The sequence below is a fragment of the Ascidiella aspersa genome, chromosome 9, assembly GCF_963924565.1.
Source record: "Ascidiella aspersa chromosome 9, kaAscAspe10.2, whole genome shotgun sequence".
Lineage (NCBI taxonomy): Eukaryota > Metazoa > Chordata > Ascidiacea > Phlebobranchia > Ascidiidae > Ascidiella > Ascidiella aspersa.
Genome location: NC_139455.1, coordinates 8958384 through 8984218, shown reverse-complemented (window position 1 = coordinate 8984218; position 25835 = coordinate 8958384). Strand labels below are relative to the sequence as shown.

Genomic DNA, 25835 nt, shown 5'->3' with positions numbered 1-25835 from the left:
CTAAGCAGTTTCCTTGACATATTTAGCATTTACGCTCTAACTTGAATTGTGATAAGTTGTATAAAAGATAGTCTATATTAAACCCAGAAAAAGGAAAATATGTTGAATGAGTAACGTAGTATACATGTTGCACCAGGCATATGAATAGTTTAATATGCAAAAGGACGAACGCATGGATAAATGTAACAGCCCCTCATTACGATCAACCGTTTTGTTGCGACAGATCCACTATCCATAAAGTTTGTAAAGCATCACAACAATTCTAATAAACCAAACAAGTTAAGCTAAACAAATTTTATCTGGGGCTTTGACTTCTTTGCGAGGAAGATGTTCCTGGTCTGATTTTTGAGGAGTTTGAGGAAGGTCTTATGCTGGACGAGCTTGAGGTTGGACGTCCGGCGAGTTTTTGATCGTACTGATTGCGCTCCTTGTAACCGTTCACGTATCCGAAATGGGCATCAATCATCTCAAACTTCTCATCGATGCCTAAGCCCCTACCTTCTTCGTCAAACCTGTAAAAAGTGATTGTGTCATAGCATGGCTACTCAACTATTTTTAGCAAAGGTCTAGTTACAAAAGTTGAAAATTTGCTTAGGCCCGTTATAACTATATCATAAAATAATTTACAGTCATACAAAATGTAATACGGTATAAATTACATATGTCTTTTGCTTTCACTATGTGAATACTGTAATATCCGTTACTATAGAAAGAGGTTTTCGATGAACAGCAGCAAGTGTTTGCCAAGAAAAACTCATCAAATCATATTGCTAAGGAAAATACTGGGACAGAAGGTCCGTATTCAACACTAAAAGGTCCGCATTCGGACCGCGGTCGCCAGTTGAGTAGCCCTTTGCTATAGGCTTCTGCTCAGCCCACGTAAAATGAAAACCCACGTTTAGGTGCAGTAACTTGTATTGTATTTCCTATAGAATCAGAAAACGATAAGCTTTCTTTCGTTTAAAGCAGAGGTTCCCAACGTGGGCGGTACCGCCCCCTTGTGGGCGTTGGCGAGTTACAAGGGGGCGTTTTGGATCTGTTTCTAATTTGGGGGGCGCTGAATGCACATAAGGGGGCGTTACATAAAAGTACTTATAGGCTAAATTTTATAAAAAGTTCACATAAAAATAGTAACAAACAGGACTGTAGGTAACTTTTAACCTTAAATGGCAACTTTTGTACTGCGAACTTGTGGTAGTTTTCCGACCATTGTTACGTAATAATTGACTTTCTTATGTAAAGTTGTTGGTTGTTGTAGTGTTTCACAGTTTTATACGCGGCAAAATGTTTGTATATTTAAAGCAGGGGTCGCCAACTTACGGCCCGCCACCTCTTTGACAACTTGACACGAGTCCATTTTAAATACTTTTTGACGATTTTAACTTAGTACGGGCAAAAAATTTTGCGCTTCGCGCCAATGATCTTTCTACGTCCAGTTTGTTTACGTTTTAATTCTGTCTTTGGAATAGATTAGCGCTTTTTTACGGTTGCGGACAAAAGGAAAACGTATTCAAAAGTATTAGACATATATTTTTTAACATTTTTTGATTTGTTATTTTGTCACCAGTAGTTGGTAATGGCTATAAACAGGATTAAACAAACTGTACTACGACTAATCGTTGAACATATTAAATCCATAGATATTCTTTCGTGTCATAAACAATTTACAGTCAAACAAGTTATTCTATAAAACGCTCTGTAATAAATACTAGCACGAAATTTAAAAGAAATGTTGGTATACCCCAAAAATATTGCGCTCGCTTCGCTCGCCAGGTGCGCCAGGACTTAAAGAGCTTAACAAACACTGAATTACACTATCTATAAACACTAAGGTTATCGCGTTTCCTCAAACTAGCTTTATTGCACTTTTCATTAGTAGTATGGATGAAAAAATCCGAGGTCCGCCTGATTCACAGTTGTTCTAACATTCCAATAACACAATTCTTAGTTTACTTTTTGTGCGGCCCACAGAGACCTTTCTGAGTTTGATTGGTGCCAGTGACAAGAAAAGGTTGCCGACCCCTGATAGTATTGGTGCAGAAAGTTGAATATTTCCTTGTAATGACATAACCTGGTGAATTAATGTATCCATAAATTCCTATAGTGAATGTAAGTTAGACAACCTAAAATATTACGGACAGCTTATCGAAACAAAAGTGCAGACAATATGATGTTAGACAACGATTAATATGATACTTTACTGTAAAGCAAGATGAGGGGGGCGATATGAAATAATATTTAGCCCAAGGGGGCACTAGTGTCAAAAAGGTTGGGAAACACTGAACATTTAGTTAACAAAGTTTATAATATGTATACAACTAACCGCATTTTGTGTGAAGCCGGATACAGGTGGTGGTCGGTCATTCGACTAACATTTCCAGTTTTCGAAACCTCCTGTACAAAACATAAGAAGTACAAAACACAAAACATTTGTGAATACGGAGTGAAAATTTTATAAAATAATATTTGGCATTTAGGATTGAAATGAACGTATTTATTCAAAAATTCAAGGCAATTTTATCCACATCATAAGCAATAAGCATATTGTAAAGCAATTTTCGGTAAAATCATATAAGGTTTGGGTTTGTGTCCTTTAAAATAGTGTTATAATTTTGTCATAAAATCGCTTTTATTTAAATTTCGCAAAACCCCAGATTTTTTAAACGTGTAAAACCTAAATCGTTTAAGTTCTCTAAAACTAAATATATACCATGAGTTCTTCTACGGTCACTTAGGCCGATAAAGCGCAACTGTAATGCAGCAGAACACGAGCAAATGTTACTTCTTAAAAGTGCTGTTTCTACTAACCGTGATTCCAACCAGTTCCGGAGCTTTCCCAATCACTCTGTGGTAAATAACTTCCCTCCTTGATTTTTCATCCTTCTTCTGCTTGGTCAACTTTCGGTCTGCTATCTCGTTCAGGCAGTTCAGGAACATATCGAATGTGATCAAACGCTCTCCTTTAGGCCTACAAAATGTTAACTTTACGCACTCGAAATAATAAAAAAATACATGCAAACAGCTTAGAATCTGTTACACTGCTTTCATTTTAATAGGTTGTATGCTTATTTATTTTAAAAATGTTAATTTTCAGCATGTAGATTGTAGTAGGACCAATTACACAAAATCACGATTTCTTATTTTCATTATATCTATGACTAGGGCGATTATTTTATGACTTGTCAAAAAAACTAAAAAACTGTCAAAATTTTCATGTTGGGTCAACATTTGTCAACATTATTTCAAGTCAAAATCGATTAAAAATGCACGTTTACAAAATGAAAAACGAGTTAGCTTTTTGAAATTGTCGTTCAGTTAAATTTCGTCACAAAAAATATTTTGGAATTACATTTAACGTACATTTTAACTGCATTATATCTTCATTAGAGTAATGTACGGTGTCGGTATACGCTTTTTTAATTTTCTGCAATTATTTTTACCTTGTATTTCAACTGTTTACATTTTTTTTAAATGATCATCGTCTTGTTTTCTAGGCTTTTTTATAGGTGTTTGTCTTTTTGAATGGCCTAGACAAAAAAATTAACTAAGCATTTTGAAGAGTTTTGCATATACCCAAAAAAGGACTGACTTGTGTATCAAAAACGTGTGGTCGACGACGCCAATACACAAATGCGGTATTTCAAAGAACAATATGTTGTTTAAATTAATGCATTTCAAATGAGTCAAAATTTCATTTTTTTAGGTCAAAAAAATCATCGCCCTACTTATGACGCGAGAAAATGACGTCCACATCTCCGACGAGTATATTTCGATTGTCAATAAAGTCGCAATCTCGACAAAGCTTGGCCCAGTTCTTGTTGTTCATTTCCCGACCTTCGCTGTTCACCTCACCGTACCTAAATTACAAAAGAAAAATATGAATTTCGATTAAAGAGCTTTATACGTTTTTAGCACTTAATGCTACGTAAAGGGTTTAACTTGCAAACCTCTTTGATTGTTGAGGTCATGGAAAGTAATGATTGTTATCGAAACACAAAATATAGTGGTCCTTATTTGTCACGGTATGGTAAATTGGCAGTTTAGCTAGAGCAGACAGAATGTATCGACTCTACCTTGCAAATCTGTAAAACGCGTTTTCCAAAGTTTCTATAATTGGGTCTGGTTTCGGAATTTCCCGCTCCGTCTGCTGACTGCTAAATGTCGCCAGAGGGGATGGTGGCCGAGTTTGAGGTTCGTCCACGTGCTCCATAATGATTCTAAATGCGTTGAAACCGTAAAGATTAATTGCTTCATGGCTATTACTGCTAAATATTTAGTCTTACTTTGGCAATTTGGATTTGTTCGGCTCAACAAATGTTGGCGATTTCGCGTCGTTGAGACCTTGAACAAAAACGAAACAGAATCTCAAATTCATTTAGCGTTTTTAAAACTGTTAAATGTTTTCTAATGTTGTAATACTAAAACAACTTTACATATTGCTCTTAAAATTATCTGAATACGCCAGTAACCAATAATATTTATAACAGCAGTCTCACTTTTGTCTGTTCCTACCGCCATACTGGCCGTAAGCCTCTTTCGCCTTTTCTTTAACTCCTTTTTATTGATAACTTGTACTGTGACATCAGAACGGAAGTAGACTTCACTCTCGGTTCCAACGCACGCGTCCACCGTCTGTTATTAAAAACTCCGAAATTTTGACGTTTTTAAAAATGAAAATGTTCCATTAGTTTGGAATTTGTGAGTGTAAAGTTTTTTATTTGGTTTTGCCTTTGAAATACGATTATTCGTAACGCATACCTGAATAAAATCTTCTTTCGCTGTAGCGGTCTGTGAGTCACTTGAAGTTGTCAAGGGGGTTTCGTGGCTTGGTGTCTCGGTATTTGTTTGAACATCGTTCGTCACTATGCACATTGGTGACGTCATTAACTTTGTTACACATGTTACCTAATAATACGCTTGACACGGTGGAAAAGCAAACGTCATAAAACGCAATTCAAATAATTTGGGTGCAAATTAAAACGCTTCGGAAAGCAATCGCTCGGTTTTGCGTTATCCAAACACTTTTGTTGATTAATTTGATATGGCAGTTACATAGAATACAATTTGATATTTTTATACACGAATATGCCAATTAGCGCACTAAAATTCAAAATTCCATGTCAAATTTATGGATAGCATCAACGATCATTCTACCTTCCATTGTGTTGGTGCTCGACGAAACTTTGTCTTGTCGAGATCTCGCTTTCGCAGAGCTTATTTTGTCACCAGTAGTTGGTAATGGCTATAAACAGGATTAAACAAACTGTACTACGACTAATCGTTGAACATATTAAATCCATAGATATTCTTTCGTGTCATAAACAATTTACAGTCAAACAAGTTAATCTATAAAACGCTCAAATGTTTCCTTTCTAATTCGTAAGAATGTATTTATGATGTGTTTTCATATGAAACATATTAACAAGAGATTGACTTGAAATACCTCTGTCATTGTCGAACTGCTGGACTTAGAGTTCACTTGTTGCACATCAGTGCTCTGGGTTGTCGTTTCAAAATTAGGGGGATTTCGCTCTACACATGTAAAAAATTAATGATGAGTTTTATCTATGATGAAATATTTGCTATTTTTTTCGCTTTGGAAAGTTTTAAGAACCTCCGAGATTTAAAATCTACCTGTTGGTGGTGGTGTTTCGTCAGCAACTTCGACCCTTTCAGCGATTGACGTCACATTAAGTGAAACTTCTTTTTCCGAGTCGGACTCAAGATCGGAGTCAAAATCGCCGCTGGTATTCACGAGTTTCGTGGATCGCATTTGAAATGGACTCGGCATACTTTTGCGGGGCAAAGAAGGCGACGCCATCGGTGCATAGCGTGTAATCGTAGGCGACGGACGAGTTGACAAGTAATCCAGAGCACTGCGGTTTGCTAAGGGCGACGACCCTGTAGCTCTGGATGGAATGGGCGATACGTAGGCTTTCGGAGGGTTATTAGTGCTGTAGTTTTTTGCGCCGAAACCAGGGCTAGAGTTACTTGGCGCCCGGTAACCAGAGTAGGTTGGGAAAATCAGGGTCGCCCTGTTAGCCGAATTATTCTGTTGGTCAATACTATGGATAGTTTCCGCCTCTTGTGTTGCCACCTCACGAGAACTGTAAAACAAATTGTTACCTGTTGTTAACAATGGCATAACACTATCGTATTATTTCATTTTTTATTTTAAAATAAATCTTTTAACGTCGCTATTATCCAAATATTGAAAAATGGATCGTCATATAGAATTGAAATAAGAAAATTTATTTTTGTTTCTTTGAAGTATAGGGTATCATCCATAAGCGTACAAAAAATATAAAGAAAACACTTAGATTTTTTCAACAGATAAGCCTACAATGCCGACATTCGAAAGTTGAAAACTTATTCAGAATAAAGCACCCGATCATGGTCTATGGAACCTACTCAATTTGTTAAAAAATAAATACCTCAATTTACTACTGTAATAAATGTGTACGATTTAGTACCTTTCAACGACGTTAGGTAAATTCAGCCTTGATTCAATTCCGTTTGTATTCTTTGCACCTGAATCACAAATAGGATTGTTTGGCGTAGGAAACTTAATATTGGATAACCGTTAATTACTAATAGGCTACACTTGCACATGATTTACTTCCGGCACAAATCTGACAAAAACCTTCGCGCTGACTTCATCAGGTATTAATTCCACTTAGAGTTCATGAGTATCAATAAACTGTTTAATCCAGACTAATGGGCGAATTGGTGTGCAACAGAGAAAAACTATTTTAAAATTGTGTAAGGCAGCTCAATGACACAAGATAGCCTACATATAAAATACACTAACATAATATTTTGCAGTATTGAATATAACTGTAATCTTAGTACAAAAGATCATAGCATGTTTTGTTTATATATGTTGGGATACAATCCTAACAAAACGCCCATAATTCATTTTAGGCAAAAAGTATTCTATGCGTCTTCTAACGCGGAAACGCTAAATGTCGCACAAAATGACGGATTTGGTAACCTATAACTACTTTACTTTCACTCTATTCATTTTATATCCACATATTTTATTTCTGTGGCCTCCTTTTACAATAATTAATATTTTAAAGTTTTACAACAACGTCTATATGCCTAAATGTTGTGTTATTTAAAAGATATAATGACTAAAATTATGCAAAAATTATATGGCGCAACAACTTATTCTAACTATCGTTAGAAATTTATACGCAAAGCAATTGATATGGTTATGGTTTGACCATCAGCATACTTTTTGAATAAGACTGTCAATTACAAACTAGTAGATAACTGGATTATTTTATAATTACCTGAAACGTCACCCACAGTTTCCTTAATTAACAAACTTTCTTCAGTGGCTGGAAGGCCAGAAATTTCTTTGACAGCCACCACGCCGCGTTTTGAACAACACACGCCCATTTGAATGAAGGATAAATTCGCAAATCTAAATTTTGTAACTCGCCTAACTTTTAATAACTTTAGATTACTTTAATGGAATTACTGTATTTTCAGTAGATATCATTAACCTTGTACGAAATAGTTCGGTTCTTTGCTAAAACAAAAGTATTTCGTTGGTTATGCCAATGCTTCATCTGATTGATTGACAACAAAAGTGTGGCGGTTTGTAGTCGACCGCAGAAAATTACAAATCCAGTAGTCTTAGCACTGTTCTTCTGCTATTTTTGAAAATCAAAACCTTATCTCTTTTTATATTCATTTCGGACCATATGTCGAAAACTGCGAAAATACCTCCTGTAAGATCCCACGTAAATTCTAAACTAAACCCACAAAATTCGACTCTGCTGCTGTTTACCGGGCCAGCAATGATATCGACAAACTAATGAATCAGTGCTTTTCGTTGGTTCTGTGCAAACAGCGACAGGATTCCCAACGCTCGAAAAAAAGGACGTCGTAAAACGTTCAACTGGCAACCGGGCCATCGTAAAGTAAATATTTAGCGCTCGACCATCAGTGAGTTAAATGCCTCGACTCTTTAAGCATTGACCGCTTCAGAGCGGTTGCCGCGTTTCCGGTTTCACAAGTTTTTGCCTGAACAATGGCTAAGATTTGTACGTAGATATAGTTGGCACGAGGTAACGTACGACCAAAACGCTTGTTTTCTGCCAAGTCGATGTGTAAATAAACTTCGTTGTGTGAATAGGTCAACGATTCAAGCGTCGGTATGTCCAGTGGTAAACAAAGCATAGAGATCCCGTCTTTGTCAATACCTTAGAAGGCTTTGAATGAACGCCCTTGAGAGTAAATATCTTCATGCTAAATCACTGTTTGTCTCAAGGAGTTAAACCTAAATTGAACTCCAATTTGTAAAGTTTAGGAAATTATATTGAATTAAAACGGTATTGGGAAAAAAATGTATTAGCTCACTGCGTTTGTTTTTACGCTATGAGAATATTTTTTTTTAATTTTTTACTCATTAATTAAATCAGCTTTATGTGCGGGGGGGAAAACGAAAGCGAATCGATGTCGTAAGTTTTTGTGTGTAGAGCGTTATAACAGGACGTACTTTTAACAGAAAATAACGACAAAGCAGCACTTCTGCGCCACTACGCTGACAAACACATGTCCATGCTGAGGCAGAGGCCTACCATTGCAGAGTGTTTCAGCATAACATTTTTACACAAAACACCTTTGAAAAAGTTGGACATATGTGAAACTAAGTGGCTAAAGGTAGTCAACGCAACAATTAACATCCAAAAAATGGTTCTACCGCGAATAAGATAAACCGCTATCTTATCGCTACCCATTCGAGCCGCATTTTACCGTCTAGCATCTCGCACTGCGCATATGTATTTTTTCCCCTTCCTTCACTTATTTGCGTCGCCTACTCATTTGTTCCAGCCGTGTTGCCTGCGAGGCTGTAGTACTTTTCATTGCGTTTTTAGTCTATTATCAAGTTTTAATATTTTATTGTTTACTTTTATTGGTTTGTTGATGGCTGCGCTCTGATTTTATTTATTTGTACTCTTACAGGAACTGATGATGCCAGTTGGCGAAATATATTTTCCTTTTAAACAAAACGTCTGATCCTGTTTTTACTCGAGTTTTCAACTATGAGTTTTACTTGTTAATATACGCGTCAGCGGAGCAGTGATCGACTGGCTAAACCGATGGTTTTGGATTCTATAAAGATACACCCTATTGTTTAACATGCGGTTTACTTTTAAAAAGTTTTACCAACGAGGCAATGTACTGCTACACTTGGCAGGGCATTTCGAATTTTCTAAAAGAGTTTAATAAGTTTTTTTTAGCAATATTGCATTTTAAAGCAAAGCAATTAACTAAAAGAATGAACAAAATCGAAAAAGTATAACGGGCGTTTAATGACGAAGTAGTGATACATAAATAGCATAGAAAGAACGTAATACAGGCCCACGCGGGTGTACAACATATAATTGAAAACGAATGGAAAATACACTAACACGGTACCAACCAAACTGTTAGCTTACACGACAATAGAAAATACAAAAAGAGTAAGGGAAAAGGAGGTTTAGGGAAATAAACAAAAGTCGAGATTGTCAACAAAAACTTAAAAAAGATCCAAACAATTTGCAATAATCAAAGCATTATATATGAACTGACTAAAGGCAAACAAAAAAAGTGATAGTTATTTATAATAAGTGTTTCCTTTTGGCAAAAAAATTGCTAAAATTAACTCGCAGCAGAAAAATCTAGAAAACGATTTGTTTCAGCGGAACGAGGTCGGGTATGTCGTAAAGCTTTTTTAAAATTGTTAGATGGTGTGTGTCCATATAGCTATGTTACGTACGGCAAAAGCTAAACAGGAAAACGATGGTATTCTATTTAACCCAATACACTTCTTCAGAAGGATTATTGTGTTTTTAACTGGAACTTTTTTAAACAAGGGCATAGGTTTCGGCTTACTTTGCATCATATAGGGTTTGGTAGGATTCGTTTCTGGTAAAGCGCTCCATTCAATGATATTTCGTTACCCATTAAAACTATTTAATGAAAGATTCACACACACATGTGTTTAGCAACTGTGATGTTGCCCTTCTGAAGCTGATTTTTGACCAACGATTACGACCTACGTATCATTAGCACCGAAAGCCATCGCAGACTCACCGAATCTGTCCTTCAATGATGCAAGCAAGACAGGCTACAAAAACAACTAGCCTGCAGTGAGGTTCGAACACACAACCTCCGGCCATGCCGGGACCGTCGCTCTACCAACTGAGCTACACATGCTCAGAGAGGAGCGAGTCGAGAAATAACCACACGCCAATGCTTGCTACATTCTGTTAGTAGAAGCAACTTCACATTGGGACAACCATAAGACAACGCTTGCTACGTTCCGCCAATACTTTCCTACATTGCTGAACACATATGTGTGTGTATCTTTAATTGAATGATGATAAGGTACTGTGTATCCCCTTTAATATGAAGTTGCTTGTATTAACAGAATGTAGCAAGCATTGGCGTGTGGTTATTTCTTGACTCGCTCCCCTCTAAGCCTGTGTAGCTCAGTTGGTAGAGCGACGGTCCCGGCATGGCCGGAGGTCGTGAGTTCGAACCTCACTGCAGGCTAGTTGTTTTTCTAGCCGGACTTGATTGCATCATTCATCGACAAATTTGGTGAGTCTGCTATGGCTTTCGGTGTACCAATAAAATTACATTTGCTTTAACAAGGTTGTTTGTACAAAACATAAGTTTACAAATAACGCGTTTTAGTTGCGTCTGGCTAATAGCAAAACTGTCAATGTCTTTTTTGGAATAAGGTTGTTATGAACTACAAGGTATGTCATCATTTCACAAGAAAACATTTTGAAAATAAAGTTTACGCCTGTAGATAATATTTTATACCGGTATGATTATTAAGTAATCTGTTGCAGTATATAGTGATTTATCGTAATGGTTGTAATTGTTCTTGGGATATATCTGGAGGTTTTACATCATCATAAGTCGTTTTTTGCTTTAAAAAAACGCAGTTTCGCTTATACTATCGTTTAATATTTTAGTTTCGAGATTTTTAATAGGCATTTTTTAATATTAATCGAAAATCATGTGCCGAGAAGAAATGGATTAATTCGGGTTTCTATAACCTAAATGCAACACACACCATCCAATCACGTGAATAAGAAAGAGCTTCTGGTCGGAAACGTAACTTTGGATGATCACAACTATCACGTTTCTCGAAGAAACGAGCGCTCCCAAACAAATTATCGTTCAGTGATAAATGCAGGGCTCGGAAGGTTCGTGTGTAGGCAAAAGCGAAAATTTCAAGAACCACTTCCTTAAAGGAAATACTCAAGAATAGATTTTTAATGGATAGAAAATGTGTTCAAACTGTTTTGTAACGGTTTAAAAAGTTTAACTATATTAAATAAAGCGTTCACGTTTTCGTAGCTTTAATGCAGCCTAGCTATGTAAGCCGCGAGTAATACGCAAGTAGTTTTGTGAATGCTGGCCACTTTGAACCACTCTGATCTACAACGTTCCGAGCCAAGGAAATAATACATAGGTAAAAAACACTTTGGGAAAATGACATATTCAGAATAATGGTGCTTCTAACCTTACCACCAGTGCAATCCTTGCAAGGCTTTCTGAAACTATATGCCCGCTCCTTTCAAACTTAGAAAAAATGTTTAAATACAATAAAAGAGTACATATTTCCATAAACGTATAGTAGTTTCAAGGGAATATTTTTGAAAAATACCTACATAGTTACAAAGATAGCTTATATAATTAATATAAGGTATTTCAATGGAGTTGTCAAAACAATTTAAAAGATAGCGCTCGAAATAATTTATGCTTGGTTATATCACTTAAAGAACATAAATTATTTTAAATAATATTGTAATATTACCAATAATATTACCTTTTAAATTTTTTATCGCTACGAAAAGAACAAATTTTAAGTTAACTTTCTCCAAAATAGCCCTTGGACAACAACGGAAAAATATACTGTTGCTCCAAGCAGGCATTGTGCCACTTATAAGGGGTTCGTACATGGATTACTTTTCATTAAGCACATTGCTCTCAATTAGCATTGTTTTTACCTATCTGTCAAGCTGCAAGTGTTTTTTCTTTGAGAAAATATCCCTATAGGTAATCCAATCTTCGGAGGTTATAATAAAAAAGTAATGTTGTATTGTTTTGACGCAAACTAGCTCATTAAATTAACACGAGATTTTGCGATTTTTTTTTTGAAATACCTCTTTTATAGATATATTAAAAGTTTACTTTCCACCTAAGATAATTACATTTTTTTGTGTTAATTTCCGTTTTTTGAAATATTCATTAAGCAACATAACGGAAATATGTGTGACTAAACTAAGCGTTTCTGTACGGTTGTGCGGCTATGTGTGTAACGCGAAAGGTAAGATTAATGTAAATACTAGAATATATGAGGTAATATATACATTTACAATCGTTTTATGAGGACTTCAATCACGCAAAATTAGGTATTTCTATAACGGGTATTAGAAAATAACTTGCATTCCCGAATAGAAAACAATACGCGAGAGTTTCATATTCCGTTTTTAAAATGAACGAAAATATAATATGGTTCCGCGCAAATTTGAACTTTTGCAGAGATTTGCACTGGTAAGAGGTTTAGAAGCACTGATACTAACCATTGTTTGACACTATGGTATGTTCAAGAAAAGGGGAATCCCCGGACGGTTGTGCTACAACACACGTATCTAAAAAGTGAGAAAAAATAGAAAGGGAAAAATAACAAGAAAGCGAAGTGAGAGTACATATGCACAGTACACAAACTGGCATTGCAAGTAAATAGATAAACATCACGTGAGCACGTACGCTATGTTCCTGAGAAACATAAACAGTTGCCTTCTGAAGACAAGCTGCTTAACATTACAGGTAAACAAACAATTATGTTTCTATGCTTTGGAGTGTTACCGTGTGGCAGTCTTGCAACAATTCGCGCACAGAAACCAGCTTCTTGTAACCCGTGAGAAGTTGCTGCTTGTCCTTCTGGTGGGTTGCGCACGACTGTACCACTGGAGGGCGCAAACTTAACACCATGGACATTAATAAAACACTAAGCACATTAAGTAAACCCGCGTAAAATTACTGTTAAGTATAGTCATGTCAGTATTGCACTACTGTTATTTGACAGCCGGATATTGAGCTCGGTTTGTTGATTTACAACACTGAACAATATTTATAAATAAATCATATTTATATCGATTGCTCTCGGTAAAAATAAACCTGATCATTTTTTATGTAAACATGATCATGTAAAAGATCAGGTTTATTTAAAGCTTATCATGTAAAAGTTCTCAGTTAAAATATAAATCTAAACCTGATCATGTTATCTCGCCATTGGACAAATTTTGGAGTTTTAAAATCTTACATTGATAATGTTGCCGAAACGAACGATTCTTAAAAATGCCCAAGCAGCATAACCGGGCGGCGTATAAACATTCGATTTTATACTGTGTGCAATTTGTGACTAACCTTTCAACATTGGTTTGAATGGCAAGGGCTTGACTTGTCGTCCAAAGAGTTTGAAGAAGGTCAAGGCAGTGCGCCAAAGTCGGCACCGACCCTTCGCTCTGACAAGCTTGCAATATTCTTAAAAAGTATTCAAATATTAAATAATGTTCGTTTGTAGTCATTCACTGGTCGTTTGTTATGGTTTTTATTCTAAATGTACTTAACTTATTGATATTCATAATTGGTATCACTTTTTTAAGGCTACATATGTTGTGCCTACGCGGGATTAATTTTCGAACTACCCTAAAATGGGTGCACGGAAATCCACCAAAATGTCAAAACTATGGCACTTTAATGTACCGAACTTTCCAACGCGACGCGAACGCCGAAAAGTCCTAATGGCATAAAATGTACAAAACATAATAAGTCACCACAATAAAATATCGTTATTACAGGTGGAATAACCGACCCTGTATGAAAGAAATAAATAGTAATCTTAAGCCTAAACGTGTTTGCTGGATGCTTTAAATTTCTCACTAATTTTTTTGTGTGTTCTTACATTTCCAATGTCGCCACAAGCCCTTCTATCATCTGCAGCAGCAAAGGGAGAACACGTAGCGCCATCTCGGGACTGGGTATTTCCTCCTCACTTTCCACAAGCTGTCGCTGCAACTCGGGCGGCGATTGGCTAAACGCGGGTGAAGTCACGAAAGACAGGCTTCGGAATATGGCGACACAGTGAACGACAATCGATGACCATACCTTTATTGGCCCGCCATATAAGGAAAAAAACAAAACATTTAATTTTTCAAGTTATACAACTGAAATAATTTCTTGCGTTAGTTTAAAAATACAAGCAAAAACATTATTAACCAACATATTATAAACCCGGACATTTTTTTTATTTTTGCAATGTTAATGGTTTCTGCAACCCGTGATATAGAATTGAACTTTTGCCAAATGGAAATACTGAAAACCGGTCACGAAATTTAGCTCGCCGCTTTATGTATATTGTTTCCGCGTTTTTCTACCTGGTCCAAGACTTTCCAAAACTCGTCAGGCTTAATCATGCTTGTAGAACTCTCTGCTTTTACTTGAAAGCCTTCGTTGTCCTTGGGCGAGCGTCGACAATTCAGCGGCGAAATAGGGGTATGATCTAAAAAAGTTTCCGATGTAAAGGTCTTGCTACAGGGCAATTAGAGTAACCACAGCTTGACAACTAGCGATTTCAAGTTTTGAAAATGAGAGCATTAGTTTACAAACGATTAGAACTTTTACGATGCAACCACAAAAATAATTTCCACTAAATCTAATAAAATATAATGAGATAGTTTTCTTTAATTCACAACATGGACCTAATTTTAAAGGCATTTCTGACAATATATCGCTTACAACACTACATGATAGACTTTTGGAGCAAGATTTTGTCGACCACACGAATATCGCACGTTAACTAATTAAAGCTGATATAAAAGTGTAGATAGTTAAACTATTTTTTTACCACCGGAAGCGAGTGAAGTTCTCTTCTTATCAGGAGTATTGCAAACTGGGGTTTTCTCAGGTGAAGTTTGGGAAAATATCTACAAATAAAGGGGTCTTATTGTTGCAAAAAGAGCAAAGCGTAATATTGAAACACAAAACCGACATCCATTACCCTTTTCTGTTTCTCTAACACTGCAACAGCTTCAGTTACGTTTGGGTTGTATTTCCGTCTGCTCGTAATTGCTTTAAGAAGCTCAACAGTCGACGTTAAGATATCTTTCCTTAGAGCGGAGTATCCTATCACATCACTATAACTTTATCAATATGACTGCGAAACCCCTTCGCAGGTTTGCTATAGGTCAAGGATGGCGAAACTTTTCATCGCGCGGGTCACAAATACGACTTAATCTATACACAATGCTGAAGTATGTCATATATTTAATTATTTGGTAATTTTATGCAAAACTTTGCTGCTGCCTCGTTTTAGTTGTTATTGTCTGGGTTGGAAATTGAAGGTTTTTGAACAATCTTCAAATTCGGATTCTCACAAATATTAAGAACCTAAAATGCTGCAGCATTTCATGGGATTACAGGGGTTCAGCAGAAAGTTTTTAAGCATTACAGGGTAATCACAATTTTTATTCTGCGAGTTCTTAATTTCCCGCCACCCTTTACGTTTTACAGCGATAAACAAAATGCTATTAGTTGTCTGATTTTCTGCACGCATTTGTTAAAGTGCAATTAATGTAGGCGTATACTCGTCAACCCTAAACATTTTTGCACGACCAACAGATTGGGGAGTCTTGATTTAGACGGTATAGTGCTATAGAACGAAGAATTTTTTTTTACATTTATTATTTCCTGAAAATGATTGATAACATTTCGGTATTTCTAGAGATACAAGTGAGTCATCTGTGGTGGGTCACTTTGTGACCCGCGGGCCAGTGGTTCGCCATCCTTGCTGTAGGTTAAAGTTGTATGAAACGGCGTAGTTTAGTGGATATCGACATTGTTACACCATTTATCACAAAAATAACTTTGTGGGAATAATTAAAACATTCACCAGCTTTTTTCGGCGATGACCTAAATGTGATGGAATTACACTTGACCATCCGAAGTAACCTTTCGACGTGCACTGAAGCAAGCCTGTCCACTCCGACCATGCTGAAGACGGCAATCCAATGCTTCTTCACGCACAGAAGGACATCTGCAAAAAAACACCGTAAATTTGCAGACAACTCGTTCAGGCAAAAAATGCGTATTACAAACACTGAATGTCAATAAAAACTTTAAGCTTAACCTGCGTGTAACTCCAGTTGGGTAAGCTAAAATTTAGTATAAAATCTAAACTAATGGTAACAAAACACAGTAAACGTGGCGAAATATTAAGCAAAAATTGAATAACATTAAAATACCTTGCAATGACCACGGCGGTTTAAGAATAACAATTTCTTCCCACAAATTGTCGCCATAACTCTTTCTCATTTCAGTCTCGAGAATTGCGCTGAGGGCTGTACAACACAACTTTTCTATTTGCAAGATGGGCAGAAAATTAGTTGAATTATTAGACGAACATTCGAAGATCACGTTATCATTGTTGTCAAGTGATTGATTTTTCTCGCATTCCAGTTTAACATTGTCGTTAATATCTAAAGATTGAAAACACACACAAAAGGTATTGTGTTAACATTTTCCAAAAAGAATACAGTGATAATTGTGTATACTACACTCTAGTGCAAACTAATTCCAAAATTGAAACATACCTGTTGAACTATTCTGAATTCTTGGACTGTTAAAGTTTGAAGTTTTTTTATTCTTATCAAATTCCAGATTTGGGTCAGTGGCCATCATCGTAATTTCCTTCAACAAACCCTCTAAGCTCGTGAAAGTTCTACAACAAAGCAAAGATTTAAGTGCACAAACTCATTCGAAAAATAGCGGTTTAATTTAAAATAAAATTTTAAATGTTTTTCAAATATATACCACTTTTTAATTATTATTTTTGAAATACCATGTCCTTATGGAGAAAATTTTAAGTTAAATAACACCTATGATTATAAGTTACTACTTATAATAAGGTTTTAACTTTTGTTTTAAATCTTTAAAATAACTCCACCTGAAGTTACTGACTAGGGCTTTATTGCACAAATTTTTGTCATAGCTGAATAACACTGTCACATGATAACCCTGCATTTGACTAAAGAAATATAGACATTGTAAAATTCGGTCATCGTTGGTTTCGGGTGCTAAACCATCTGAAAATAAAAGTCACCTGTATCACACATGTTTTGTTAGACCTTTATATAAAAACATAGTTTTTTGACAGAACAACAATTGTAATGTTTATCTTGTATAGAATACTCATCTTATAATTTAAAAATTACACAGCTTACCAAAAAATGAGGCAGCTTCCATAATTGTTTGACCTCGTATACCCAACTTTTTCGACGAAAAGTGCCTAAAAAAGTAATAATATAATACCCAACAGTGGGAATAATTTTAACAGGAGTCTGTAAACGTTCTTTGATAGTCAGTACTGGTACACATAAATTACCTTATACTGCTACATTTTAAGAAAATATCACAGCCTCTTGATATTGTAGGGTTATTATTGGACTACAATTTGCTCTTGCCAATCAGATAAGTGTCTAACAATCGGTACTGGTCCGGACAAAATTACAGTCATTAAAATGTTGGCACACCATCTGCGAATTTCTGATCTACGCCCATCTGTTTTTTGTGCCATGATTTAGTCATTCAAATTGTTTATCTTGAGGTGTGAGGCGTGGTATTTGCTCGGCACCCCCAGCTAAAATCTAAAGTTGTCCCCCTCATAGAGCAAAGTAAATGATACTGAGCTATGTTATTTAATCTAAATTGGTAGGTTGTGGGTATGATTTTAGTAACTTTAATATGTCAACATAAATTACTTAAGATCAAGTGAATAGTTCAGATGCTTATTTAAAAAAAATATTTTGTACTGCAACTAGAGACCATCAATTGTTTAACGGGACTATTAAATGCGTAGGATTTGGTGCCACATGCAAGGTATATGGTCACTTTGTTGTCGAGAATTGCAAGTGTGTATCACAAGCCATTACGCAACAAATGACCTGAAATTATGATGATCAACATATTGACCAATAAGTATATGTCTCCTGACAGCAACCAATTTAGGCTCTATAGTCGGACAGGCGAACGGATGTCAACCAGGACTCACAGGGAGCGAATCACACACGCACTGGCCCATTCATATTTATTCTACTTTTAAACAATATTGTAAGCGACAGTCAGCAAATGAAAAGTCATGTACTTTATAGACGAAAAATACTGTAAACTATACCGAGCATGTAACCAGAACAAGTAAAATTTACCAACCCATTTAAAAATCCAATGGCTTGTCTTGCTTTTATTTTGAGTTTGTGGTTATTTTTCATGTGATCAAGCTCCTAAAATACATTTCACTGTATTATATATATTGCATACAATTGCATAGCATTCCTTCTCAAAGTGGGCATTTGTGCTCCACTGGTGGGGTTTGACGATTTTCAGTGAAACATGGATAACTAGGTATTACAATAAAATTAACTTGTTTACACTTAATGCATTGGAATTAAATTTAAACTTTAGCATTCATAAAATAATGCAATCAGGCCCCACCAAAACTACCACATGTCAATATGTTTTTTGTATTAATAGACCAAAATATTTTTCAACATGTAGTGGCTATGGTAGGGCCTGACAAGTTTTTGAAACCAAAAGTGAGACCTAGTTTAAATAGTTTGATGATCTTTCGCTAAAGAGTCACTTTATGGGGGTATTTATGATGAGCCCTCTATGCTATTGTTTAGGACTAAACAGAGTGTTGATAAGTATAAAAGCCCACCTGAAGAACAACCCATGGTACAACAACAATTGATCTTCGAAAGAAGCCATTAGGTATGGGATGCCAATCAATAATTTTACTGATATCTTCAAGTCCATTTGGTTCGAGAAATACATTGGTGTCCACAACAACAAATAAAACGCTTGACTGTGACGGCGGAGGGTTTGTCACAGCAGAACTTCGACCTAGAACAATGAATATTAGAGTAAACAGCTTCAAGTGGTATGAATCATAATGTAATTAAAAAAATAGTTGGACTAATTACTAAAAAACGAATAAATTAATTTTTGTCACTTTCCAGTAAGTTCACAAAACTATAATATTGTTTAAACACTTAAAGAAAATATATGTATATAGAACATTTTATTTTAGGACATGTTATACTGTTTAGTGTTTATATACTTTATATAAAAGAAGGACAATGTAATACTTACCAGGTGAAGAGGAAATATCATCCATTTCTACATCAGAGTCGTCTAAATTAATCTAATCAACAATTGAAATGGAATTAAATGACACCAAACTTTATATACAAATGTTAATTAATTGACTTACCGTATTTGGCAATGGCAAATTTGGTATTGTAGCTGGCAATTGCTTGGTGGAAGGTACAGAGCTTTTCTTAATATGAGAAACACTAGAACTACTAATTGGTAAATTTTTGTGAGCCTTAATTCGATTGCTGGTTATATTTTGTTGCAACATAGTAGTTTTGTTTCGGTCTGTTGGGAAACTTTTTTTCAGATTATGTACAATAATTGAAGAATTTTTATTACTAGCATTTAGCACTTCAGATGTTCTTTTTCTAGTGACTGACTTGCACTCTTGTAAAATTGATAGCTTCTTGGTTGGCACAATGAAACTTGCTAATTCACTACGTTCATCGTCATCAATACTTGCTTCCTTTTTCAGTTTTCTTTTTCTTTTTGCAGAATTTTTACTGTTTGAATTCATCACTGGTAACGAAGAGGTTTTTGTCAAACATTTTGAAAAAGCAACATGGCCTGGAGTGCACAGTGTATTTGCGCAACATGTTGATTGTTTCTTAACAAAATGCGTATCCTTTGGTTGAAGTAATTTAGTAGAAATTTGTTTTTTGCATTTGGTTGATTTAGAAGTTTCACCTGAAAAATAAAAAAATATATACAGTATGGTACTCACAATGAAGGTGGAAATCTTTTGTTATTTATCTCCAATTAAGCAACTTAAAAATCAGTGGTTCCAATAATTTTGTTTTAAAGACTATTTTTTTACTTCAATACACCTTTTGTGGCCTCCAAAGTTTACTGTATTATTTCAGGATTATGCACAACTTATCACAGTTCTTGTTAAGGCCATCAATCACGCCATTTACCATTATTTGTTTGTAATATTGAAAAAAGCATAGTGTGATTATGGTCATGGGTTGCAAATTTTTTAAATTACTGGAGTTTTATACAACAGTCCAAAATTTTGCGTTGTGGCATATTATAACTGAGATAAACCATTTAACATAGTGTCACTTTCTTATAGACCCTTTAGGCTAAAACGTTTACAATAAAATGGGCAAAGCTTAACATAAAATTGAAAAAATGTGCGCTTTGCACACCTACGTTCAATGCCTATGATTATAATGTAACAATCAAAACGAAGTAACTTAAAACGAAAAAGATATAATTGGATGCAGGTGACAGTTTTTTTAAATAATTGTAACAACATTGAATATATATTATAGTTAGTTATCTGTTTTGGTAAAAATAAAATACAACAAATAAAATAACAAACCCTTGGTAACACTTTTACAACTAGAAAGGATGCTATGGTTTTTATGCGACTTCTCAGATGTGTTGTTTCTCTTAGATAATTGCTTTGGAGTTGGTAGTAACTGTACACTTTCATCTACTAAAAACTTATGTGATAAATTTACAAATTATAAAAAAAAAAAAAAATAAATAAATACCTTTGCCTACTTGGCTAATTAATTTTCTTGAAGGTAAGGATTCAGCAGACTTTTTATTTGGCTTCTTTTTACATTTGACCTTTCCACTGATTTCTTCTACACAACAGAAAGACACATAAACATATTATAATGTAGTCTAAACAAACCAATTTAAGACTAAATCAAATTGTAATAATCATTTTAGGAATTTACTTGACAGTGTTTTTTTCCAATTTTTGGAATTGAACTACATTTTAACAAGTAAGTCATCTTTATTCTTGCCATCTACAAAACATTAATATACAAAAAACTAGTATATTCACAAACAGTCTTTTAAATCATAATTTTTTAATAAAATAGGGCCCTTGCCTTGAATCTTACCACAGAGTTGAAACAGTTCAAAGCAACACAGAATATTTAGGTTAGGGTTTCGGTTAGTGTTTAGGTGAGGGCAGATCAAATATTAATATTTAATAAATTTCTTAACCTACCCAAACCCAAACGCTAATGGTCAACCTGTACCTTAACCCAAATAAAGTTTGTTCTAGTAGGATTCTAGACCAGCGCCAGTCATCAATTTAAGAAACTAGTATAGTTGTATTATATGTGTATCCAATGGCGATTGACATTGCACTTTGAATTAATTAAGAATATTATTTTAAAAACAGTTACCTTGAGTGGGATGTTTCCATGATGATTTTCCAGTTAAAGTATTGAAGTAAAATACACGATTTTCGTAGTTTTGGGAAAACTTAGCGATCCAGTATTTCGGAAGAGTCTGTTGAATCTTGCTTATAACTCCTGAATCCATTTCCTTATTCAACTAAACAAATGTTTATACCATCGTGCATACCAAACAATGCACCACAAACTAACAATCGGCTCATTCTGCCCTCATAATAATCAACACAACAATCTCTATAACGGGGAATTCTCCAATAAATCCAAATATGCTTTTTCAAAACATGCTTATTGGACCTTTGCATAAAATCATTCAGAAAATAAATCATGATAAAACATCAATTCAATTTTTACTTTGATCTACTGAAGTGTTTAAAACCGTAGCAACTGTTTTAGACTAAGAAAAGTTTACTGTAGGGGTTTTATAGAATTCTAACAAATTTCATAAAGCCATTTTTACGCTACACTGCATACGTCACGGTTCGGTCAGTGTATGTTTGAGTTTTGTTTTGCAACTTATTATCCAATTTTGTAGTAAATAAGATAAAATACTTTGCTTCAGTTTAGGTTAAAGGTATTTTACAATATAAGTGCGATATGGAGCCTGTGGGCTGTGTACACACCAGAATAACTCCAACAATTGTTATAAAACTCTAAGTGGACGAAAGTGTTGTTTGTGGTGTTAAATATATTTAGGAATGTGAATCAATTGGTTGTCGATAGTAACAATCGTTAATTCGTATTCTTTGTGATGTTTTTTTAGTCCAAAAGTATGCAGCTTAAATTCTTGAATGTTTACTGTGTAAAATCTGTATTTTGTTTAGGTGCAATCCAGATTGGAGCTGCAAAATCATCTCCCTCGCGCAAAATCCAAAGTTTGCAATCTGGGAAGCAACTACAGGATTTTTTAACTCTTATTCTCTTTTTTATGCAGTTATTTCCGGTTATAACATGAAAAATGGTTACTAGCGTAGTCTTTGTTGAATGGTTTTTCCATTATTTATAGCACTGTCAACACTGAAAACCATTTTGTATTGTTTTGTTGTTGTCGAAAGACCAGTTATGTTATTTGTATTCAGTTTATTTTTAAAATTAAATTCATGTCTTTAGGAAACTAAAAGTTTTTCCATTTTAGTTATACTTTATTTTTGCTTTGAAACAGGTTTTATTAAATAATTTTGACTCTACAAGTAAGCATGGGAGATTCACGCAAAGTATTTTTCAAAAATCGTGCTGAGAAAATTGTAATGGGAGGGCTTTTGTGTCTAGTTTTCTCTGTTTACTTGTTTGAACTCTTTGTGATCTTGCCAAAACTACATGGTCCAGGTTTTTCATCATCTTCTAAGCTGGGTCATGTATTTCTTGGTAAGTGTAGCCATTGCAAATTATTGTATAGTTCGGTAACTTAGTGATCATTACTGATTACAAACTACCAAAAACCACTTAAATCCAAATAATATGCTGTCTTAATTAGTATGCAGATTATTGTCATGCGATAAATCCCCTTATTGTGTTTTAGGCATATTTTATTAAAGTCACTAACAAAGACTAGAAAGTGATAATTGCTCAAGCAGAACCAAAAAATTATCCTACAATAAGATAGGGACATAAAACTTAAATAAATCATATTTTTATTGGAAGAAATAATTTTATCAGTCCATAATTATTAAAGTTAATTAAGAATAGTTACAAAATATCATTTTTTATTTGTCATTTAAAAAACAGAGGTAGATGTTGGCTTTAAAAGTAAGGTCAAATTTTTGTACATTAACAGTTAGTGTATGAACCAACAAAGTAAGCTTAATGACATTCACATTTTCAGGTACACTGATTCTGATCAATACCCTTTACTCAGTTTGGAAATTTGTTTCAACTAATCCTGGTAGCGGTTCTGTAGTGTTGCCAAGTGCATTGCAACCAGGATGGAGATATTGCTGGAGATGTGAAGCTAATTTTCCACCCAGGTTAACTTTGTTTTCTTGTGACTGATATTTGTGCACTGTGCATAAATAAAACTGGAAAACTAACAACTTATTTATGATGAACACCATAATAACGTTGGTGTTTAGTTATTTTCTCATTAAGGAATGATTTTTCAGCAATAAGTTTTTGAAAAAATATGGTAAACTACAGACACAAATTTGTTGTAAGGTTATAAAATCTTTAAATTAAGTGGCACTGTGAAGGTGTTAAACAAATAGCATTTTTATGTTGACAAGCTTTTGCACAACCTTTATCAACAGATCTTTTCACTGCTACACCTGTGACAAGTGTGTTTTAGTGCGTGACCACCACTGTATCATTGGTTCAAACTGTGTTGGCTATACGACTAGACGCTACTTCTTACATATGAATGGCTACCTGTGGCTTGCCTTGGCATATGCGAACTACATGCATTTCGATTTTGTGTTTGAGCTGTTCCACAGTTTTTCTGCACAGTGAGTATTATACAAATCATTAAACCAGAAATTTTAATGTTATATACAAATATTGTTTCTGTTTTTAGTTCAGTCTTAACGATGGTTATGCCACTCTTAGCTTGGATGTTGGGCATTGCTGAAGGAGAAACGTTCCTAATGGCTTTAATGACATCGTTGTGTATTGTTTCGCTTCTGTATGCAACAGCCATACTTCTGTTTCATCTAAGAAATACGCTGAAGTAGATATATTTATATTTTATTTTAATTTATTTATCATTTTGTATCTTAAGTTTAAAGGGATACAATTTTAAGCTTTGTTTGAACAACTTTGATATTACTATGCTATATCAATTTTTGTGTTTGTTTATTGATATATTAATTTGAAATTTGGTTTTAGGGGTCGCACAACCCCAGAAGTTATGAAGAACACTGGGACAGGGTATGATCTTGGAATTGCTGCTAATCTACGAGAAGTATTTGGAATTAACTGGAAAGTTGCTTGGATTTCGCCCTTTATTCCAAGTCCTCTACCTGGTGATGGCATGACTTTTGTAGAAAAAGAACTCGCCGAACAAAATGGCAAATCACTGTGACATTGTAATTAATTGAGAATGCTACATTTAGTGTTTTGTAATGCTTACATAGTTTGTTGCCTTCATTTTTACATTGAAGAAGTAACAAGTGTAAGTCTAGATATTGGTAAATTTATGCAACATTTTAGGCAGGGGCCATTGTATTTTAAACTTCTTGAATGTATGCAAACTATAGTTATTTTTTACTTTGTTGCATCCATTTTAGAATCATTAAACTGCAGATAACTTTAGATCCTTCTAGATTTAATTGAAAACAGTGTAACGCTTTGTGGTTTTTATTAAACGAGAAACATAATATACATGTGAATCTTAAAACAAAAAATACATGGCATAATCTAGAGCAGTGGTTTTCAAACTGGGGTCTGCAAGCCTTCAAACTGGGGTCTGCAAGGCAGTGGGAAAGTTTGAAGAAGCTGAACAATATTGAGATTTATTTTTCTAATTGAATTTTAATGTTAATAAATCTGGAAAGTTGTAAGAAACCACTGATCTAGGTGAAAAAGTTTTGAGAACCACTGATTTTACATTACCCTATATAATGATTTAAACTATACCTTAACATAATATACTGAACACATGTTCATGGCGTAAAGACAGCTTCCCAAAATTTATCTGTGTTGTGTTAACCGTTTTGTGACTGTTTGCACTGTGTGTGTGTTTATGCCTATTGGAAGTAAATTTTGTTGCCATTTGCTAGAAAATTGGCTTCATTGTTACACATTGCGTTAACGTTCTTTTTGTTATTTGAAAGAACCCTAATGTTGTTGTATGCAAATTAAAACCTTTTTTGACATCATAAAAGGTTTTCGCTAATCAAAATGTTATTTTTACGAAGTTTTATGTGTAGAATTTAGATTTAAGGGCGTTTATAATTTGAGTCGGCGTTGTAACTGTTTTAAAATGACTTGATATGACTTTTTAGTCTTATGGGAAAATACTCTAGTTTACAAGACATTTTGACAAATTATTTCAATTGCACTTGGGTCATTTAGCAAATGACGTACATTAATATTCAAGTTTACTTTTAAGAAGTGTTTGCGTAAAACACATAAAACAACCTAAGTGTTGCTCTTTGTTTAGACGTAAAACAACGTACGTGCTTGCTCTCGTTTCGTTTTATTTTATATGTGAAATATGAAATATTGCTTCAAAATTAATGGACTTAATAGTTGAACAGTTTTTTGGATGTCTTAAATCACTTGATTGTTAAGGCATAACTGGGAATTGACTTGGGTGACCAATATGCGGGATAGTAAGCGAAATGTTCGTTTATTAGCCGAGATATAGTAAAGTCTGGTTTGGCCGGGCAAGGCGGCCACAAAGTGCGCGCCGCTTGAAAGTTGTAAACAATTTTATTTTCCTGCTCCCAACAAATAGCAGAACATGCGTTCGTCGATTGCAGAAACATACGTCCTTTTTGCAGAACA

The 25835-nt window shown here is 34.8% G+C and overlaps 3 protein-coding genes and 1 non-coding gene across 5 annotated transcripts; 2 read left to right on the top strand and 2 right to left on the bottom strand.

Annotated features, from left to right (window-relative positions):
* Nucleotides 1–295: 295 nt before the first annotated feature.
* LOC146132305 (uncharacterized) lies at nucleotides 296–7407 on the bottom strand. The gene is made up of 12 exons (XM_083397586.1): nucleotides 7299–7407; nucleotides 6474–6531; nucleotides 5635–6107; nucleotides 5444–5532; nucleotides 4759–4887; nucleotides 4497–4632; nucleotides 4284–4341; nucleotides 4074–4217; nucleotides 3726–3857; nucleotides 2809–2968; nucleotides 2324–2394; nucleotides 296–512 (listed from the first exon to the last, which is right to left on the bottom strand). Exons 1-12 carry the CDS (start codon nucleotides 7405–7407, stop codon nucleotides 296–298), a joined length of 1776 nt encoding a protein of 591 aa, XP_083253712.1.
* Nucleotides 7408–10297: 2890 nt separating this feature from the next.
* LOC146132303 (uncharacterized) lies at nucleotides 10298–21548 on the bottom strand. 2 transcript variants are annotated; one of them, XM_083396746.1, is made up of 18 exons: nucleotides 21387–21548; nucleotides 20736–20831; nucleotides 20561–20677; nucleotides 19352–19920; nucleotides 19231–19282; nucleotides 18797–18981; nucleotides 18289–18359; nucleotides 17304–17368; nucleotides 17027–17165; nucleotides 16674–16801; nucleotides 16326–16559; nucleotides 15974–16117; nucleotides 15083–15207; nucleotides 14930–15008; nucleotides 14460–14584; nucleotides 13988–14190; nucleotides 13450–13566; nucleotides 10298–13003 (listed from the first exon to the last, which is right to left on the bottom strand). In XM_083396746.1, exons 1-18 carry the CDS (start codon nucleotides 21523–21525, stop codon nucleotides 12862–12864), a joined length of 2730 nt encoding a protein of 909 aa, XP_083252872.1. In that variant the 5' UTR covers nucleotides 21526–21548; the 3' UTR covers nucleotides 10298–12861. The 2 variants fall into 2 exon arrangements, with proteins under 2 accessions (XP_083252872.1, XP_083252873.1); XM_083396747.1 differs by having other exon boundaries at nucleotides 20561–20674.
* Trnaa-ggc (transfer RNA alanine (anticodon GGC)) lies at nucleotides 10480–10554 on the top strand. The gene has a single exon. It is a non-coding gene; the product is annotated as a tRNA-Ala (tRNA).
* A 361-nt stretch (nucleotides 21549–21909) lies between the features above and the next one.
* Nucleotides 21910–25552, top strand: LOC146132302 (putative palmitoyltransferase ZDHHC24). The gene is made up of 5 exons (XM_083396982.1): nucleotides 21910–22760; nucleotides 23218–23359; nucleotides 23639–23833; nucleotides 23902–24054; nucleotides 24213–25552. The coding sequence occupies exons 1-5, from the start codon at nucleotides 22592–22594 to the stop codon at nucleotides 24406–24408; spliced, it is 855 nt and encodes a 284-aa protein (XP_083253108.1). The 5' UTR covers nucleotides 21910–22591; the 3' UTR covers nucleotides 24409–25552.
* The last annotated feature ends 283 nt before the right edge of the window (nucleotides 25553–25835 follow it).

Excerpts from the sequence above, each read along its gene's own strand:
- LOC146132302 (XM_083396982.1), top strand. The coding sequence starts at position 22,592 with ATGGGAGATTCACGCAAAGTATTTTTCAAAAATCGTGCTGAGAAAATT. Across the intron at positions 22,761-23,217 it reads GCTGGGTCATGTATTTCTTG|GTACACTGATTCTGATCAAT; the intron begins GTAAGTGTAGCC and ends TCACATTTTCAG. Across the intron at positions 24,055-24,212 it reads CATCTAAGAAATACGCTGAA|GGGTCGCACAACCCCAGAAG; the intron begins GTAGATATATTT and ends ATTTGGTTTTAG.
- LOC146132303 (XM_083396746.1), bottom strand. The coding sequence starts at position 21,525 with ATGGATTCAGGAGTTATAAGCAAGATTCAACAGACTCTTCCGAAATAC. Across the intron at positions 17,369-18,288 it reads GCCATTGGATTTTTAAATGG|GCACTTTTCGTCGAAAAAGT; the intron begins GTTGGTAAATTT and ends TTACTTTTTTAG. Across the intron at positions 16,560-16,673 it reads AATTCAGAATAGTTCAACAG|ATATTAACGACAATGTTAAA; the intron begins GTATGTTTCAAT and ends TTCAATCTTTAG.
- LOC146132305 (XM_083397586.1), bottom strand. The coding sequence starts at position 7,407 with ATGGGCGTGTGTTGTTCAAAACGCGGCGTGGTGGCTGTCAAAGAAATT. Across the intron at positions 4,888-5,443 it reads GCAGTTCGACAATGACAGAG|TTAATGACGTCACCAATGTG; the intron begins GTATTTCAAGTC and ends TGTGTAACAAAG. Across the intron at positions 4,218-4,283 it reads AACAAATCCAAATTGCCAAA|AATCATTATGGAGCACGTGG; the intron begins GTAAGACTAAAT and ends CAACGCATTTAG.